At 55.0% G+C, this 20,050-nt stretch overlaps 1 protein-coding gene across 1 annotated transcript in view; it reads right to left on the reverse strand.

The window, feature by feature from the left end:
- The window catches only part of CD99L2 (CD99 molecule like 2), a 34,869-nt gene extending 15,141 nt beyond the window's left edge, over positions 1–19,728 (reverse strand). The window contains exons 1-2 of the mRNA XM_075513521.1: positions 19,622–19,728; positions 1,604–1,669 (exon numbers count right to left, since the gene is read on the reverse strand). Of these exons, the coding sequence (XP_075369636.1) occupies positions 1,604–1,669; positions 19,622–19,679 (124 nt within the window). The 5' untranslated portion in view covers positions 19,680–19,728. The remainder of the gene's footprint in view (positions 1–1,603; positions 1,670–19,621) is intronic.
- Between the last annotated feature and the right edge of the window lie 322 nt (positions 19,729–20,050).

The following is a 20,050-nucleotide window of genomic DNA, read 5'->3' on the forward strand; positions in this document are numbered from 1 at the left end:
TTTCCATTTGCGTCTCTGAAGACCGGAGTGCTTCTGCTGGGCTTCATTTCCAGTGTGCCAGTACGGTTTGATGTGACCCGACTCCAGGCCCTTCGTTTGCTTTATTCTGGGGCTGATGCGATGAAGCCAGAGCGGGATGCAGCAGCCGGGGAGGCTGCCAGGAGCGCTGCCTCTTCCCCCTGCCCACGGCTGGGACTCGCTGGGGAAACGCCGCTTTCCCTCTGCACGAGGTGGCCGTTAGGTGTTTCTAACCAGGTCTCCCCACGTACTGTATTAAAGGGCTTGCAAAATCTTAGATGAGATCCCTCAGACCCGTGACCAAGTCTGATACCCCATGGTCTATCCTATCCCCCTCCTGCTGAACCCGGCAGGCCCCAGGAGCGATGCACAGAGCATCCTGACTCTTTATTCCACGGAAACCCCAATGTAACACAGCACGAGTGTCTGTGTGTTGTTAGACTGTAAAGTAAGAGGTTTCAAAGCCTGTTACAGCTTTCACTTAAGTACTTCTAGGTGTATTTTGTGTGATCACAGGGGCCAGTATCACTTGCAGACGCTCCCCGCTACTGCCCGGCCGGGTGCGAGGTCTGGGGACGGTCACCATGGACCACACGGGGAGGGATGGGCAGGGCAGCGAGGGGTCCTGGGCGCTGGCGTTTGCAACTCTGCCGCGGTGCCTCCGCAGCCGGGCAGTGAAGAGGAGCCGGGGACGTGTCCAGGTGCAGACCCGGCTTGGGCTCAGCCCTCGGCCCTGGGGGGAGGCGTGCGACGTGCCCCTGGGAGGGAGACGAGCCTCCTCCCATCAGCTGCCGCGCTGGCGGTTAGGTCATCTCTTTTGGGTGTAAACTGAGAGCTGCTCCGCTGAATTTCCTCCCCCAGGGTGGTGCAAACCCCCCGCCAGCCCCCTGACCTCGCCGTGTTTCTGCCAGGCCTGAGGCTGAGCTCCGCCAGGCACCACTGTCCCCCCAGTGACACAGCCCAGCCCCGACTTACATAAAAACTATATATTTCCAAGCCAAATATTAAACATCAGCATGCCAGCAGCAAGGCACCCCCTTCAGAAATGAGTTTCCTTGAACTGACGGGTTACACTTGAAATGAAGCGAAGCAAAGCAACAACCCAACGCGCCGTTTGCTTTCCCCAAGCACCGCGTCGCAGCGGGACCAGGGAAGGACCCGGCGCTGCCCCGGCCTGGCCACGCTCAGCAGCTTGCCCTCACCCGCTGGGAAGGAGAAGGAGAGCGGTGAATGCATTACCTTCCAGGCAAACAGGGGCACGTTTGATGGTAGGTGTTACTAACGCAGGCAAGGAAGCCAAAAAGATGCGGCCAGTGCTGTTGCTATGCCAAAGCACTGGCGTGCCTCTGCAGTTTGCTCACGGGAATCGGAAAGCGAAGGGCACGAGGTCAGCAACCAGCTTCTCCAGGACAATCCCAGTCCCACCCGTTGGCAAGGCCGGACCAAGCTGCATCTCCCCGGGCAGAGGATGAGGTAGCCCATATCCTTCACCACCCTCCCACCGCCATCAGATCCCAAAGAACAAATTGCATCTATTAACATCTGTTTTCTCCTCTTTAAAAAAGAATAAATAAATGCGACTTACGTTGCTTGGTGCTGAGGTCATACAGGGCATCTTCTAGACTTAATTCACCTGAGTCGTCCCCATGACCTGCAGACAAAGAATCAGCACTGGTTGTACTCGCTCCGCACAGAGTGAACCGCCTTTACATGCGGCACCGCTAGACTCGTTTGCTCAAATTGCTTTGGTTTTTAAAGGGCTTTCTGCTTTTTTCTGAACCTGACCCATCATCAGCGATGAGGAAGACATCAGCCTTCTCTGAATGCTGTGACTGTTAAATTGCAGAGCAGTCATCTCTGGATTTTCCATTTGTCTGCCCTAATGGATGCGGTATAAAAACACATGCTATGCTTAAATTTGTCAAGGAGACCCTACCAATTCATCCCTCGAGCTGCCACTCATCTGTGGCTGTGCTCACGATTATACGTTTGCTAAACACCATGAAAACATTGGGACAGCGCAGACAAATTCGGTGAAAACCAAAAAAGCCCTGTGCACCCCTTCTTCGCAAGTGCCTTCCAACATCAAAGGCTTCGTCTGAAAAAGCTGCTGCTGGCTGCCGAGCACAACTTAGCATTTCAGAGACCGCCTGCATCATGCTGCCTTGGTAATGCAAACCAGGACCAAAGCCCCATCCCAGGGATACACCTCACAGGCACAGGCAGGTTTTTTTGTTAGAGATGCCTCACCACAACTCCAGTCACTTTATAATATCCCGGGGATAACTTGGTGCTATGCCGTGTTCTCCTGCGATAGGGCCAGCTAATCCTTCCTTTCTCCGTCTTTTTTTGCATCGCATTAATTACTGTTGACTTACCCTAGTTCTGAATGTATTTGTCTTGATAAATTCATGCTTTTACATCTCAGAGCATGCTGAGTAATTAATATCCTTTGGGTTTGCTAAGTACTGCAGCACTGCAAGACAACATTAAAATGGCTTTCCTCTTATTCCTACTGCTAAATGGATTTAGCTATTGCCACCTGAGCTCCAGTGTGCTTCATGAATAAATTTAAAGCTTTACTGACAAGGACAATAACAACGGGAAGGCACCAGTCCATCAGAAAGCAGGTATCAGCATTTCGGTGAAAAACTTCTACCAAGAGTGGTCACTAAGTACTGCAACACCTCCAGCTCCGGTTTCACTTACTCACACATCACATCTCATTTCATTTGCCGTCTATTTAAATGTACACTCAGCAAACCTGGGTGTGATTTAAATGCAGGGTCTTATAGCTGGAAAGTTGCTATGGGCTTCTCTCCCCTGGCAAAGCGCTGGGCGTCAAGCTACTGCTGGGGGGGTGTGTAAGTAATACACGTCCCAGCCCACGCCTGCGTTTCTGCTCGAGACGAAGGATGCCAACGCTTCCCTTGTGAGCCCGGAGGCACGGCCGGCAGCGAGCGATGCCCCGTGGCAGGTGGAGCCCAGTCACCACCGTGTGAAATCCACGGGGCGAGGCACACGGCCGGGCCCCTTGCTCAGCACAGCAGCATGGCAGGGCTGCGCTTGGCACCCTAAGCCTCCCCGCACGCCCCTCCACTCCCTTGCCAAAATATTTGCCTCTTGGGCCTTCTTGCTGGCAAAATATTGGCGCTGTGAGACAGGCGATGCTCTCCCGCTCCGACAGCCCGAATGAAGCCACAGGGTTATCAAGTGGTCTGTGAGCGCAAAGGAGCAAAGCAAGGAATGTGCAAGACCGTCCACCTGCCCAGCTCTAGCGCTTGCACGGTGTGCTGCCAAACCACCAGCACATCCCCGCTGAGACCCCACAAGCTCATTACTGCTGTGGCCGACCCTCCCAAGCTCGCCACTCCGGCAAGTTCATGCAGGCTCCCTTTCCCAGCACGGCTTGCTCCCCAGCCTTCGCTGGATTTTCAGGAACCAGCGGGGCTCTGTCATTCTTGTCCTTCTATTTTAAACTGTGTTTAAAAAAAGGTGGAAGGGGAAACCCACGGCGCGTCTCTGGCGGGATGAGAAGCGCTACAAACCTGACTGGGGGAAATGTGCCGTCGCCGCGTTTGATTTCAGTTCCCCCTGCCTCCGCGGCGGGCAGGGCGAGCTGGCAGGAGGGATACGGTGGCGGCACCAAGACTTGCATTGGTATGCTAGGAGCCGTCCCTTCCCTCTCCCCCTGCTCCCTCTGCTCTCCGTGATTAAGTAAATGTTAAGGGCACTGATTTGCTGCACGCCCAGCCCTGCCGTTAGCGCATCCTCCCTGTGCTTCACCTTTGACGTAGGAGCCCAAATGCACAGTGAGGGGGAGCGGGCGGCCGCGGGGGTGCCTGCAGCTCGCCCACTCCTCTGCTGAAGGGCTACGGGGTGCCCGGGGCTCACGGAGATGCCCCCCCGGTGGGGCCACGGGCCCTGCAGGGAATCTCTCACCGCAGGACGAGAGGAGGGTGCCGCTTCCAAAATCACCCTCCAAAGAGCCAGCTGGCACCCCAGCGGGTCCGGGGGGTGAAAGGTGCTCAGGACCCTCCGTCCTCGCGGGGCTGATGTAAAACAGCAACCGCTGACGTGTCCTGGGCTGCAGCTGCATCCCGGGGAATCCCCCGGCCGGGGAGCGGCGTGCACGCAGCCTGCCCGAAGGTTAGGGAAAGTGTCGACACCCTGAATCACCCGGTAAAACCTTCCCTAGGAGCTGCGGCGCTTGGCACAGCCTGTTTCCCAGGGCTTTCCCACCACTGCCCACGGCAAACCGAGATCCTTTTCCAGGGAAATTTAAACCCAGGAATCCCCTAGGCATTGGCAAGGATTAATAATAGATTGCCAGTTAATTGAAGCTGACAACATCTTTATTTTATGCAAAAGGTGTTATAGAGACGTATTACACCTTCTATGGATCAATAACCAAGCACTGCCGTCAAAGGCACGCAAACTTGCCTGCTCACTCCGACAGATAAGAACTGAACGCTCTCCTCCTTATTCTTTTATGCAGTTATTAAGCGGTAACAAACCCGGCACTTCACAGCCAGACGCATAAAACCCAACCAACATTGCAAATGCAGTTTTTCGGGAGGCAGCGCTGCTGCTCCCTGCGCTGTCTCGTGCAAATCCCTTTGCTTCTGGGGTCCCAGTCCCACTCCACGATTGCCGGAGGAGTGGGTGTCCCGGGGTCCCAAAGCCCATCCTCTGATGGGAACCCAAGCGCAACACAAGAGTATCTTTATATTACGGGTTTACACTCTCCGCGAGAAGCTGGGGCACGTTCCTACGTACTACAGCTCACAAGCAGCCCACTGCCGAGGTGTTTGTCTGTAATGCATGCTCAGCGGTCGAGGTCCTGCACACCCTGACGTTTCACCTCCCTGTAAGACGTACCCACGCTGCCTGCAACCTGTTACAGGACTATAAAATCACTGATATGCAAAATCATCCTCTGCTGGTTGCTCGATGTCAGGGAGCAGTATGGGATCTTTGCCGGGGTTGACGACTAGACTAGTTTGGGGTGGTTTTTTCCCCACCCTTGCACTGGGTCCTCGGCAGGACCCTTGCCTCTGGCTGCTGGGAGCAAACGCGCATCCCCGGGGCAGCGGGGAGGCGAAGCGAGCCCCGCGCGCCGGCTGGCCGAGGAGCGGTCGCGTACCGGTGCTGCACGGTGCTGGAGCATCCGTGGGACTGCAGGTCTACGGTGGGGGGAAAACAGGCAAACAAGACGTTTTCCATATTTTTCTTTAATATGGCAATAAAAAGAAACCAAGCCAGGACATCTCGTGGTACCTAATACGAATCCCCCAACACCAGAGCGGGGAGGTGGGGGGACCCCAAGGCTGCAGCTGTGCCGGGTGGAGGCTGTAAAACAGAGGAGAGAGTTATGGCCGAGCCGGCGCCGCGGGCTCCCCCGCCTCTCGCCGAGTCCCCTCGCCTTGCCGGGGGTATTTTTAATCAGCGCTAGCTGCTCTTTGAAGGTAGAAGGGTTTTGTGCCTTAATGTATTCTCTCCTCATTATTTTCTGTAGCAGGCAGCTCAAACGCGCAATTGTACTCGTCAGCTTTTTAGTTTTTACAATTATATATATATTCTAATTAAGCCCCACTGTTTGACAAAGCTTGAATTACAGTATCATAATTCACACCCAGTATATTGCTAGGCCGTCTGCAGCACTCAGAGTGAGGTGTATTCCATTTTTAGCGCCAGCCCACGGATCTCTTTGTGCAATATATATATATATGTTTAGCTTCCCTGGGAATTGAGAGCCCGCGACAGTATGAGATTGACAGCCCGGGAGATTACGGGAGAATGCAAAGCAGGTACAAGGGCAGCGGAAAGTAATTCAAACTGCCTGCCTTTTATACATCTACCTTAGGAGCGACGCGGCGGGCAGCGGGTGGGAGAGCGGGAGGAAAGCGCGTGCCGAGGTAACTGAAAGCACCGGGGTCTCCTCAGCGACCAACCTCGTCTTTTTGGCTCTGAGCTACGGCGTCGGCACAGGCAGGCCGTTCCCCGCGCAGGGCACCCACCGCTGCGCTGGCACCTCTGGGCAGGGCGCTGGGGACGGAGGGGTTTTGGGTGCAGGGCCGTGTCACACTGCTGGTGCCGGACTGCATCCTTGCAGCGGCGTTTCCTGCTGTCTCAGCAAAGACACGGCCCCAAAGGTCTGCGGGGCGCAACCGGCTGCTCCTCCGCGGGCGCAGGTCTGCTCTGCAGCAGCTGGGGTGCCGCTGGCAGCACCGGGGGTCCCCAGGGACCTCTCCTGGAGCAGGCGACGGCACACCGCTGCCGGCCAGAGCCATGATCCCGGTCAGCACAGACCAGAGCCTCAGACTCGCCCACGCTCTCCACCACCGCTGCCTGGGCACCGGCCCCAGCTGCCTGCCAAACGCACGGGAAATTTACTTGCAAGTGCCAAGTTGCTTGCAAATCTCGAGTTCTTGCTGACTAAGACCAAAGCACAGCTCTACGTGCGTAGGGAGAGCAGAGCTCCTCGGAGGTGGGGCGTTACGGACGGTCCCTGGGAGCAGCGCTGGCAGGCCAGGCGGGTAAGGACAGCTTCACTGCAGCTGCACGTCTCTCCAGAGACAGGCCCAGGCTGTCTCCTGAACACAGACCCCCTCCTGAAGTTAGTTCTGCCTTGAAAAGCAGACTCGGAACTTCCTCCAGCTCCTCAGCCGCTGCGAGGGAAGACAGACTGCCCAGGGACGTGCCCCTGCACAAACATCCCTGCCGGCAGCCTGCCGCGGCGAGGGGACGCAGAGCTCTGCTGGGAAGTGACGTGAGGGAGAAACTCAGCCCCCCGCACCCGCCGCGGCAGCGGGACTGACGGCTGACGCCGGGGGTACATGGCCCCGGGCCGGGGCACGGCCGGCTGAGAGCGGTGGGACGCAGCCCCCCGACTGGGACGGCCCCTGCTCCTTGCAGGGGACGAGGTAACGCTGCTGTCCTTGTTCTCCACTCCCAGCGAAACATTTTGATTTCCAGAAGTACTAATCAAAATCACTCTTGATTATGGCAAAAACAACCTCCGCTGCATTTTTTTTTTTAATGCAATTAACAAGGGTATATGGTAATTCCAAGCAATCTTGCTCTTGAGATTAAAGGAAAGCCTGCCAGGAAGCACATGAATAAAGCTTTAAGATGAGAATTTGCATAATGAAGACTTTCTCTTGTGTGAGGGACTAATGGTGGTTATGTTTGAAACCTATTAGGAAATGCCTAAAAGCCTCCGCTAAAGCCAGCGCGCCGCCGCCGTGACCCACGCAGGCTCCGTCGCCCCCGCTGCCCTCTGCGCTGCCCGGTCCTGCCGGGAGCCTCAGCTCCACAGCAGCCCCAGTTCTGCCCCCTCCTTGGGCTGCCCGAGCGGCGGGGAGAGCCGGGCCGGGCACGCCGGATGGGGCAGGACGGGCAGCACGGCCCCCGCGCAAGCACCGCCGTCCGCAGCTCAGGGCAACGCACCTCCGCCGGGTTTTTAAGCCACAGGATAATTTCTGCGTTTGTGCGCCGGGACAGCCGGACGAGAAGCAGATGTCTGTTGCAATTTGATTTCAAGGCTTACTAGGAATAATTTAAATTATTCGGCAGTAGCAGCACCCGATGTGCTTGGCACCCAGCAAGAGTGATGGAGGTGGTAAGGAAAACACAACCAGCAAAACCAGCCTGCATCTGGTGGGCTCCAGGCTCCTTCTCAGCGGACACCGTTAGCACCACGATGTGGGGCTGGGCCAGAAAGGCCACTGTCCGGGCGAGCAGGAGAAGGCAAGCCCTCGCTGGGAGCTGCCCCACCAGGCACCGAATGCCGAGGGCTGCCCGAAGGTCCGAACGTGTCTTCCTCCCACCTCGGGTGGAAGGACAGACCTCCAGGTTGCTCCCAAAGCACCCGAAGAAGCAGCACTGCCCCTCACACCCCACCGTGTCCCACAGCCCCAGGGAGCAGCCGGCGGCTCAGCCTCTGCCGCCGCGGCCGCGCTGGGAGCTGCTGGCAGGTCACTCTGCAGAGACCAGACAAAAAACACCGTGGGGAGGAGTTTGTCATCTGCTGCCATCTCGCACAGCCTTTCTCACTCCTCCACAGCAAGATTTAAAATCCCGGAGGGAAGCGCCCTCGTCTCCTCTTTCCCAACAGCCACATCTGGTAACCGGCTCACAGAGAGCCCGTGGTATTTACCAGGCGCACCTGCATGGAGGCTGCAAGGAAACCTCGAAAGCTGAGGTCTGAGGACAGGTGCTGGCCTCTTCCTCCTGAATTTTGGCATGTGAGAAGAGCCCCTGCTCCAGACCTGTCTGCAGGAGGATGAGCTTTGCCACCAGGCTGCTCTTCCCCCACTGTTGTCCTTCTTGGAGCAATGGCAGCTTCCACCATCAAACCCACCAGCCTCCACCATCAAACCCACCAGCCTCCATCACCAAACCCACCAACCTCCATCACCAAACCCACCAGCCTCCACCACCAAACCCACCACCCTCCACCACCAAACCCACCAGCCTCCACCATCAAATCCACCAGTCTCCATCACCAAACCCACCAGCCTCCACCATCAAACCCACCAGCCTCCACCACCAAACTCACCAGCCTCCACCACCAAACCCACCAACCTCCACCATCAAATCCACCAGTCTCCATCACCAAACCCACCAGCCTCCACCACCAAACTCACCAGCCTCCACCATCAAACCCACCAGCCTCCATCACCAAACCCACCAGCCTCCATCACCAAACCCACCAACCTCCATCACCAAACCCACCACCCTCCACCATCAAACCCACCAGCCTCCACCATCAAATCCACCAGTCTCCATCACCAAACCCACCAGCCTCCACCATCAAACCCACCAGCCTCCATCACCAAACCCACCAACCTCCACCACCAAACCCACCAGCCTCCATGACCACCCAGCCAGCTCCCTAAGGGGCAGAAAGCAGCCTCAAATTCAGAGGCATTTCTTCGTGATAAACTTTCGTCCCAACTTTCTCCTTCTTCCTGATGTTTCTCTTTCATTTGCTCTCAGTCCCACCGACTCAAACCGGTGGTGATTACTGTATTTCCACGTTTTATTCAAAAAATGAGATGAGAAGGGATATTAGCGGAGTGGCTCGGTTGCTGCCACTTGATTTTGCTTTTCAAACCAGCGCGGGGCTGCCAGCTGAGAGGCTGCAGGAGCGTGGCAAAGGGGTCTTTCTCCACACGCTTAGGGACTGAGACGCAAAGGAGCAAATTTGCTGTCGGAGGGAAATGAAGTGTTTCCACGCGTTTCACCGCTCTGCCGGTGTCGGTGTCGGCGCGTCACCGTGTTAAAGCTGCGAGCGGGAGGGGGCTGCAAGCGCCAGCTGGCCCCGAGACACCACGGTTCTGCCAGAGAGGGCCTAATCCTGGGGGTGACGAACCGAGCACCCGTGGGCACCCACACAACATCTGTTTGGGGGGTGCCCAGCCCACGGCCGCGTGCAAGGTGGGGGGGAACGAGGGGCCCGCGCCATGCGTCATGGCACATCGGCCGCTGCCACGCAACGTGACAGAAGTCGGTGTAGCAGCAGCGAGGCCGTGGAGGAGCCCCAGTGCCCAGGGGACCGTCCTGTCCCTGCAGGCTGGCAGGGCGCCGGCCACAGCCCCAGTGCTTGCGGCACAGCGAAGGGCCCTTGCGTCTCCTTTAACGCGATTCCCACCCCACTCTTTGGGGACAACCCCAAGGAGGAGCATGGCCACACAGCACCATGAACTACATCACCCCCAGCAGCAAGCTCGGTACAGGGACTGTAAGGGTTTGATCTGCTGAATAAAAGCGTCTGCCTCCCGGGAGGCTGCAAAGCCCCAGGCTGGCTGGAGCCCGCAGCTCCGCAGGAGACCAGCAGCTCCCTGACCCACTCGTGCACCCCAGGCTCCCCAAAGCACTGCCAAAAGCACTGGCCAGAGCAGTACCCCCACCACGGACAGACAAACACCTCTGGGTGCTGGCAGCAACCCTCGACAGCTCGGAGTGAAAGCAAAGCCCCGGCAAGGGCAGTGCTACCAGAGCTAGGAAAGGCTTCGCATCGGGGTTTCCCACGCGACGCCTGGGACCGGCAGCGGCTGACCAGGTCTGCCCCGTCTCTGGCTCCACAGCATCGTCCTCTCTCTGACCCCACGTGAAACAAACATTTCACCAGGTCTTCTTCCACCCCAGCATGGTTGAAAAGCAGGTAGCCCCGTTCTGGCAATACAAGATGCCAATCAAAACGGTTTTCTTCAGTATCAGCACTCAAAGCTTTCAAGGTTTCCAAGGCTCCCTGACATCTCTGTGCGTAGAGCAGGTGACGTTTTCTAAGCAACTTTAATAAGATAATCATTCTTTGAGGTTTGTGTCAAAGAGGTCTCTGCAGCAGCATTGCCAAAACCTGCTTTCAATTAGTCCCAGATCAATTGCATCAGGAGCAAAAGGCCAGAAGGTTTTGAGCACAAGTATTTAAGGTTCCTCCCTTTCTGGGGAGTGCCTGAGCCCAGCTGTACCTGTCACAGGGATGGGAAGATGCCCAGCTTTCTGTGCCTGGGCTGGGGACAGGAACATCGTGGCCAAGGGCGAATGAGGGCAGGGGGAGCTCAGCCTGTCCCAGCCCTACCAGGAGCTCTGCTGCTGAGCCTAGAAAGCAAATCTCTGACCCTCCCTGGGACTCTGGGAAAATACCCCAGGTAACCCTCATTCAAAGGTGCATCTGATGTGAAAGGGAGTTGTTCCTTCTTTTCACTCTTTTGCTGTTTGTTTGGTTTGGTATTTTTTAGGGAAGAACAATTTATTTTACCTAAAGGGGAAAGGATGTGGATGGCATCATTTTTTTATTCCCAGACCCCCAACCACTTTGCAAGTGGCAGAGGGGAAATTAGTGCTGACCCCACTGCGCAGGTTAGGGCATGGTTAAAGGTGACTCAGGTCACAGAAGAACCAACAGTGTCATCCAGGACTCGGGTTTGTCCCTCTCCAGATGCACTGTGCCGTGCTCCACTGGAGAACGGGATTACTGCTCCTGCAGCAAGGGAAGAGGAGGTGCGGGGGGCCGGGACCCTGCTCCCGAGCGGGTGCCAGCCTGGTTTCCCGCAGCAGAGGGCAGAGAGCCACGGCCCGGTGCGGTAATGCCAAGAGCCAGCCCTGCCAGGGAAAAGCAGCCGGGAGCAGGAGGCAGGATCTGAGCTGAACCCACTTTGGGGGCAGCCCTGGCACCACCACGCGCTGCCCCGGCCTCCGCCCAGCCCAGCCTCACCAGGCGCAGGGGGGGAAACACGGACCCCAACTCACTCGGTTTGTGATCCTTAGAGAAGGTCAGAAAACACACAAGTTCCTTTTCCTTATATGACTGTGGGTGCAGGGCTGAAAATTGGGGTGCTCTAAAGTTTTCCTGCATGCTGTCCTCCCAGAAACATTACATGGTACGTTCACATTAGCCACCTGATTTATGCTTACATGTTAAGTAATGACTACAAATTCGCCCAGGGCCAAAGACACCTGTTTATCAACCAGACAACAAATTGTGGCATGAAAGCAGTTTGTTCATAACCCACCGCAGAACAACTGATGACAAAGCCAGCGATGCAGGAGCCCAAAGAAAAGTGAAGTGGGAGATTAAATGCTTATCACCTGATTCCCGATGGAAAGAGATTGCTCTCATCAGATAAAGATCAAGAGAAGATGCTGTAGTTAAAAGAAGGTAAATAGGGAATTACACGGTAAAAATGCTGGTTCATCACTTGGGATGTGCTGCTCCTGTCGTACTGTGCTATTTAAGATCGGAAGCGGAGCGGCAGTGGAAATGCAGACTTGGGCGATGCTGACAGATGGAGCGAGGCCCTGGGAGTTCATGGGGGGTTACAGCCCTCTCCTCTGGCCGAGGGCATTTGTCTGCTCCCTGTCACCGCAGCCTGCAATGCGGGGCTCCTGCCTGGCCGCTGCTGCAGCGCAGCGCCTGCCACCGCCTGCTTGCCTTCCCACGGCACCTCACCGTGCAAATATTGGGCATTCGGATCGGGGCGGGGACTTGTCGAGGATCCATCCTCTGCTGCTCGCTGCCTGCAGCCTCCTCGCGTCGGGTGCACCGGGACACGCAGGGCTCGCCCAGCCGTGCTCCCGCTCCCCGCCGCTTTGGGCGAGGTGCTCCCTGCTCCCCGCAGCATCGCAGACCCAGGCGGTGCTGCCAAGGGACCACGCCGTCCTGCCAGGGGAAGGGGCTTCCAGCACGGAGAGACAACGGGGTGGGGGGCTGCAGCCCCCCAAGTAGGAAGCAGCAGCAGAGATCTGCTGGAGGTAATTTTGAGAGGTGGTGCAGGAACAGGCAGTGATTTTTAACCACCGGCCGTGGCCAGCCGGGCCAGGCCACCCCCACCCAGCCTGGCAGCTGCAAGACCACCCCTCTTGGCTTGCCCACGTCAAGGGAAGCTGCTGGTCAAGCCTGTGGCGGGAAGCCGTGCCACGTCCCTCAGCCTTTTGCACCAGCTCATTTTCAATAAGGTAGGTTTGGCTCCTTGCTTTCACAGAGGAGTTTGGAGAAGTCCCCCAGGAAGCAGAGTTCGGGGCGTGCACCCAGCCTCTGCCGCTTCCCGTGCCCAGCACAGGCTGCGTCTGCAACTGGGGAGGTAAAGCCAGCTCTACCCCGAGCCTGCGCCGCATCCGGCTGGGGAGCGCCCGCTGTGTTCCCATCACCTCCCAAACGCGCTACTAGGAGGCAAAAGCAGGGTCCTCTGTTATGCAGGTGGGAAAGGTATGCTGAAATGCTGCTGCCAGAGGAAAAAAGTGTTTCTGTTAAGTCAATGACAACTTATCAGGACAAATTCTGAAAGTTTTTCTCACAGAATTTCATGGGTCTTTTGAAAAATTATTTCATGACTATAATTTAAAATGTCATGACTTAAAATTTTTTAAGTCATGAAAGACGGCTGTTTAATCCTGAGATAAAACACTTTTCTAGATGAAGGAGGTGCACAGCTACCTGGTTTTGCCTCCCATCACCAGGGGAACAGCTGCCTTATAACCAGAGCACCATTTGCTATTGATGTGGCATGAAACAACTTAAACATAAAAATAGGAGCTCACTGAGTTCAAAGAGAAATCCACCATCAGGTCTCTCGCTCTCTCTGACCCTACTTGTGGAGGAAATAGCACCAACATTTAGAAAACCAACTGTTTGTAAACTGTTACTTTAATTCAAGCATTAAGGCTCTGAGATTTCCTCTGCAAAAGTATCTAAATCATTCACTCAGTTAAGACCACCATTACAAAAGGGAAAGAAGGAATGTGTCTTTTTTCTAAACATACGTTTAACCTCACTTAAAAATGCTCTCTTTTCTGCATGAGGCCAAAGACATGTATTGGGATCCGTGTGCATTTTTAAAAACACACATGGGCTCAAGGCTTAGTGCTGTCCTATGGATTTTTAGAAATAATGAATTCCGGTTTCCTGGCAAATAATTACACACAAACTGCATGGCATCCGCTCAGTGTCTCTTGACAGTGCGTGAGACAGTCTGTCACCAGCAGCAGTAGCTGATGCCCGGCGAGCAGGGCCAGGCTGCACAGCCGCCCCAGCTGAAGCCCCTGGGTTAGAAACCAGCCTGTTCCTGGGTCAGAAAGCAGGGCTTTGCCTGGGGGCGAGGGGGATGCTCAGGGCAGGCTTGCACCAGCTGGAAGCATCGCCCTGGACGGTTCGGCTTTGGGAGGCTGCAACCTCTTCAGCCGGGCATTGCATTGGCATCAGGTTGCATGGGGATTTCTCTGGCCAAAAGAACTTCCAGGGTGGGAAAACGTGCTGGACAAGGGGGAAGTTTCGCCAGTTCTTGGTCTCTCTACCTCTTCATGGCACAAGAGCGTACCCCAGGGTAGGCTCAGGCTCTGTAGTGGAAAGTATGCAAATCTCTGAGAGGAATGCTATGTACCGGATGGCAGGATGGGACCTGGGGAGGATTTTGCTCCAAATGAGGTAGACGGGGTCTGGCATTAGCTTCGCTCAGATCGTATTGTCTGGAAAGACAACCCAAGTCCTGCGGTAGCAGGGACACCTGAATGGAGGTGGCTGGTCATCACGGAGACATGTGCTCCACCAAGCTGCTTGCTTTCATCCCGAATAGGTTGTACAGAGATCTGATATAGAGCTAGAGACTTTTCCCTGAGCTCCTACCCCTAAAAGCACACGTTTGTCAGCAGACAAAGCTTTATGGTCGCAGATCAATGTGCTGTTCAAAATCTTATCACGTAGCTAATGTCCCTTCTGCAGCACAAGCACCTCCTTTGTCACCCACAGCTGGGGCTGGAAACCTCTTCTGCTTGTTTAGCTTTTGCCTCCTACCCTCCTGGAGCCTGCACTGCAGTTACCCCTCAACACCCAACTGGGAGCGTGTTCTTCTGAAGCGGGATTTCAGCAAGATTCTTCCAACTTTGACAAGTTCTTTCCATCCAGATTTCTTTGCACATGGGCAAGGAGAGCATTTCAAAGGGCAAGCAAAATGCCAAGCAATTATCTTTTCCCAGCACTTTGCTTGCTGGAGATCGCCCCGTGCCAGCCTGCGGAACCTTCCAACAGCAGAATGATGCTGTTCACAGCATCCCACCTCCCCGTCTGAGCCGCCGCCTCCAAAATCTCACCAATGCCTCTGGTTTTGCTTTCTTTGGCTTTTCTATGCATATGTGCCATGCCAGCACTGAATCCCTACAGCAGACCTGGCCCACTCCTTCCCTGAAGATGCTGCTCATGTGGTTGGGTATCTCGGGGAAGAGGAGCTTGACTCAGCATCAGCTTTCTTCCTGTGGCCCTGGTACTCCTAGCACAATAATTTTCTGTGTTTTCTAGACAAGGTTGGAAAGCAATGAAAAAGGATTTTGGAGTGACAAGAAGACAGTTTCGTAAATATGTGTTAGCATTAACTTTATCCACATCACACCAGTAGGCTGAGCTTCAGAAGATCAAAACCAAACCAGACCCTGTGCGGCTCCACTGCAATCCCCACAAGTGTACAGAAAGTGTTCACCTCTCGCTTTGCGGCGGCTAATGGGCTTGTATTGGGGCTCTCTGTTTTCTTCTTGAAAGCGCCGTTCGCTCAGCAAACGCGTTCTTGTGCTCGCATCCCAAATCACAGCTACCGAATCCAGCATCTGGATCCCCAACTTTGAAGTTTTGTTTTCAAAAAAAGTCCTTTCATGTCCTGCGTTTTGATATGCCACGTTCATCTTCTCCCATTTTCCTCTATTCAAGTTCTTCCACCAATTGTGAATTATATCAATCAGATTACAAAGGAATTATTGCAAAGGTTTTCTCTTTGCCATCAGTGTTATGTAGTTTATTAAACATATGTTTTGTTATTAGAGTGGCTTCAGAAGCACTGTCTAATAAAACCCCAGTCTTTCCTTTCGTTAATTGTAAAGTCAATGCCTTAAACCTCCAGGAGATATTTTTCCAAGGAGAAACAAATTTGTTTTTAAACTGAACAGTCCTAAAAGTTTATTCTAGTCAACACTGGAGATCAATAGACTCTTCTGTTTTATGTGCTTTAAGGGCTGAAACGGTTGCAACAGATGTAAGGAAAAAATTACATTTTTGTAGAACGAAAAAAGACAAGAGTTAAACGGCCATTTCCAAGCACAGCTATCGGTAGGCTTGTAGACGAAAAAGTTCCGAAATACAAGCAGAGGCATGGAAATTAATTATTTCCAAAGCTCTGTACATAAATATCTGGGCATGGCACATTTAATTAATGCATACTTGTTCAAAGATCAGAGATAATTTGTAAGAAAACCAATTTAGCTTCTCCCGCTTTGTCATATGTGCTAAAGACACTATCAAAGTACAAATCATTCTTTAAATGTATTACTTTGACTTGCTGCTGATACCTAGTAACTATAAATTTAATACCGTAATAATGTATTATAACTAAGATTTTTAGCACAGGTAAACGCTTTACACAACGCTGCTATCTGCTTCAGTTTCGACAGCAATGCCAAACCAAGGCTTTCGCTTCTACTCCAAATAATTCCTCCCTGCAAGTCTCCCGGCACAACCGTGGCGAGCGACCCTGGCAAGTGAGGGGCGCAGAGCCGGCGGGTCACCTGGCACCGGCACCCCCTTTTCTGCCAGCTGCATCCACCGCTGCCCGCGGCAAAGTGGAGCCCCGGACACCTGGAAAAACATCTGGAAAAGGGCTGGCTCCTTTCTGCTTTCTCTGCGCTCTCAGTTGGGCACCGTTGTGCAGAGACTGTGCAGAGGAGCTGCCTGCAGTGACTGCAGCCATCTGTGCAACAGTTATAAATAGCTAATTATACTGTCTAATATTACTTTCACATTTAAGTAATTATTGTAATTGCTGGTGGGATATTGTAGTCACACTTGAGAGGAGAGGTGATCTGTGAGACGCTGTCTATTAAGACACGGGATGACAACACGAAGTCGCCTGTCACTGCTGATATTGCAACTTTGGAGGACGTGCCCAACTATTCTCATTGCTGGTTTGTAATCGTGAAGTTTTTCTTCAAGCTTTTCTTACACAACGTAAAGCACAAAATCTGGACGTGCCCTTTCTGCCTGGCCTGTAAGAGGTAACCTTGCGCTCCCTGCAAGAACACTGACCTCACACGTCAAATTTGCCATCTTTCCATGAAAACTCATCAGTGCATTTCTGTACTGGCTTACCAGGAGAGCGAGGACAGGAGAGGGGAAAAAAATGACTGTGGAAAGTTCCTTGTTTGACTGTTTTCCTTATCATTTTCACAAACATGTAGCTAAGCCTGGATGACTCAAAGAGAACTACTTTCCGGAAAAGCCACAGATCTGTGCTTTTAAAACATCATGCAACGCGCTCGCATAGGGAACGCTCGCCTCTGGCTGCTGCCCCAGCTGCAGGGTGTTTGGTTTCCTCCACCGCCTCAAAATACTGTAATGCTTCTGCCCCCCACCGCACTGTGGGAATACGCTGGAGTTCAGCAGCACTGGAAAACGGCTTTGGTGCCCTGCGAGCAATTCCTGTTTCCAGCATTGCACCCGCGGCCAGACGGGCGGCGAGGGCGGAGGGAGCACGGCAGCTCGGATGCGCGGACGGATGCAGCACGGCTGTGTCCTATAGCCCACCAGGCGCTGAAGCTCACAGTCGCATATGAAGGGAAACGCAGCGGAATTTGACCAAAGGGAAATGCAGTGGAATTTGACCAAAGAGAAACCCAAAACCTACCATATTTTTTCAATTAAAAAGTGGGGGTTTGTTCCTGCTTTACTGGACAGCCGCAGCCAAGATGCACATTATTCTTGTGTCAGTGGTGGATCCGGACCTCAGCTGCAGGAATCACACTAAGTACTGATTTTGTTGTCTAGTTTGCTATCCTTGGTTCTTGGTAATTTGTAAACCTCCGAGCTTGCAAGAGACTGGGCTGTCTGCGACCCACCATCGGCAGCGCTGGGAAGACTGTTTCAGAACAAGAAGCCAAAAAAAAGCCAGCGAATAGAGGCAATGAAGAAATTTGATTTCTGTTGCTGCTGTACTGAGGATCTGGGGCAGAAAGCCCTGCCTCAGAAACCCGCTCCCTTAGCACCACCTGATATTCTCCTGTGGGCACGGGATGACAGCGGGGAGGCTGCCCTGGTACCCGAAAGGCCAGTTCAGCGCTCAGGTGGGGAAGGGCTCTCCGAGCCTCCGTCAGGGCACTGCAAAACTGCTCCAAAACATTTGGGAGGGAGACAGAAGGAGGAGCAGGCACCCACCTGTGGGTCGAGAGAGCCACTACTGAAATACCGAAACACCGGGAGAGGAACCGGAGGCCACGTGGAAAGGCTGAAGCCGCGCACCAGTACCTCGTCTCTACGCAGCCGGTGTCAGCAGGGCTCCGCGCAGAAGAGGTTGCAAGTGCAGAGCCCGCTTACCTTTATATAGTTATTTCCACGGAGAGGCAATTTAAAGCAGCTCAGACAGGAGCTGAACTTAATGTTGTTCAATTACCTGTGAAGCCTCGCGCTGGCAGGAATGATTTATGAATGTTTCAGTGAAATTCATTTTGATACAAACACAGCCAAGGATATTTAAGAGCTGGACCCTGCAGCCCAGAGCTCCAAAATGAAACAGAACAGCATTTTTCTTTGCTCACATTGCAAACAACACAGAATGCAAATAGCTTTACTGCTGACTAATCAGATTTTTTTTTTTAATTTTAATCTAAAGTCAGGACTTTATGCACAGTCTCTTAGCACAGCCTGTCAAAACGATATCCACCAATTAAAAATATAGCTGCTACACTGGTGAGCGTAAGCAACTCTGTACCATGCTGCTACCCTTCCAGGTGCACGAGCAGGTAAGTACCTAACGCAAACGGAGATTAATTCTAGGCTGACTCATGGTAAACCTAATCTCTTCCAACAGCAAAAGCTGCTGGCGGCCCAGCTCACTCTTCGTTTTGATGCTAATATCCCCTAACCAATCTGTGTTTGATGGGTGCCTCCTAGCTAATAGCAGATTTTTTGAGAAAAACTTTCCCAAGGCCTTTTACATAACTGCTGTCTATTTTCTCTGTAGAACCTTTAAGAGGACTTTTTTCTATTCCAACAAACAAACAGCTTTTTAAAAGTACTTTTTTTTTTTAAAGGAAGCAGAGTTGTGGTAAGCCTCGCATTGATTTTAATTCCCTTCCCCCCCCCCCGCCCCCGAGTGTTTTTTTTCCCCTATCTTCCTAGTTGCTACCCAGCTGGGACTGATTTCTGGGTTAGACTATTCTGATCTGCAGAAACAGCAGTGGGACTAAAAAAGAGTGAGAATACAACCAGCAGCCAGAGACATTTGGGTCACACAGAGAATCCGCTAATCCAACAGCTCAGTAAGCAGACAGACAAAACCAAACTCCTTTCACGATGACTCTGTGACTCCCTCTGTTTTGGATTATCCGGGACACAGGCTGCTACGGAGCCTTATACCTGCAGCACCGCACATTTGGTTTAAACATCGCTGTGACACTTCCTCACAAAGAGGCACAGGCTGCGTTCTGAGATGCTTTAACCACCGGTATCGTCACCTAATGACGGGTTCGGAGCCATCGTATCTGCCAGATACCTGTGCACGAGCATCCCCGGCCGCCGAGCGGGGCAGAAGGGACAGGCGCTACCGGGGGACGGTGAGAGCCCAGGCGTGGGGGTCCGGGGGGAAGAGGGGGTGACCAGGGAGCGGCCCCGGCCGGGCCGGGCCCCGCTGCGCAGGCTGGCGTCCCGCCATCCGCTGCAGTGCCGGGGTGTTCTGCGCAGGGTGCGGCCCCCCCAGGGGCGATCCCCGGGGCGGTGCGGCCTCCTGGGGGCCCCTGCCAGGGACCCTCCTCGGGGGTGCATCTCCCCGGCCCCGCGAACCACCACCCCCCCCCCGCCCCGGGGAAGGCCGCCCGCTGCCGGGGGTGCATCCAACCCGGGGAGCCCCACGGCGGGGGTGGGGGGCGGCTGCAACCTCCGCGGGGGTTTCCCCTCGGGGGTGGATCCTGCGGGGTGACCCCGGGCGCACGGGGAGGGGGTTGCCGCCGTGCCTGGGCCGGGCCCGGCGCCGCGATCATGCGCACACCGCGCCGCGCCCCCCGCCGCGCCCCGCGGGACCCCCCCCCGGGCCGCCCCCTCCCCGCGGCGCCGGCGGCCGGGCCGCCCTACCTGCGCCCAGCAGCGCGGAGACGGCGAGGAGCAGCCCCAGGAGGCGGCGGCCGGCCATGTCGCGGCGGGGCTGCGCTTCTGCCGCGGGCGCGCCCGCCTGCCTCCGCCGGGGCGGGGCGGGGCGGGACGGGGCGGGCGCACGGCGCCGCCGGCCCCCGCAGCCGCCGGGCCGCGCTCTCGCCCGGCCGCGGGCCCGGCCCCAGCCCCGGCCTCGGCCTCGGGGGGGCGGGTCGCCTCCGGGGAGCGGCGGAGCCCCGGCACCGGCGGCTGCCGCGCTGGGCCGCTCCGTGCCCCGCCCGCCTCTTCCCGTCGCGGCGAAGACGCGGCCCTGCCAGCTCGGCCCCGGCGCCATCCTCCCGCCGGGCGTGTGCCCTGGCTGCCGCGGGGCCCGGCCCCAGATGTACTCACCGAAGTGGGGAGGATCCGCGC

This window comes from Mycteria americana, chromosome 10 (genome assembly GCF_035582795.1).
Source record: "Mycteria americana isolate JAX WOST 10 ecotype Jacksonville Zoo and Gardens chromosome 10, USCA_MyAme_1.0, whole genome shotgun sequence".
Taxonomy (NCBI): Eukaryota; Metazoa; Chordata; class Aves; order Ciconiiformes; family Ciconiidae; genus Mycteria; species Mycteria americana.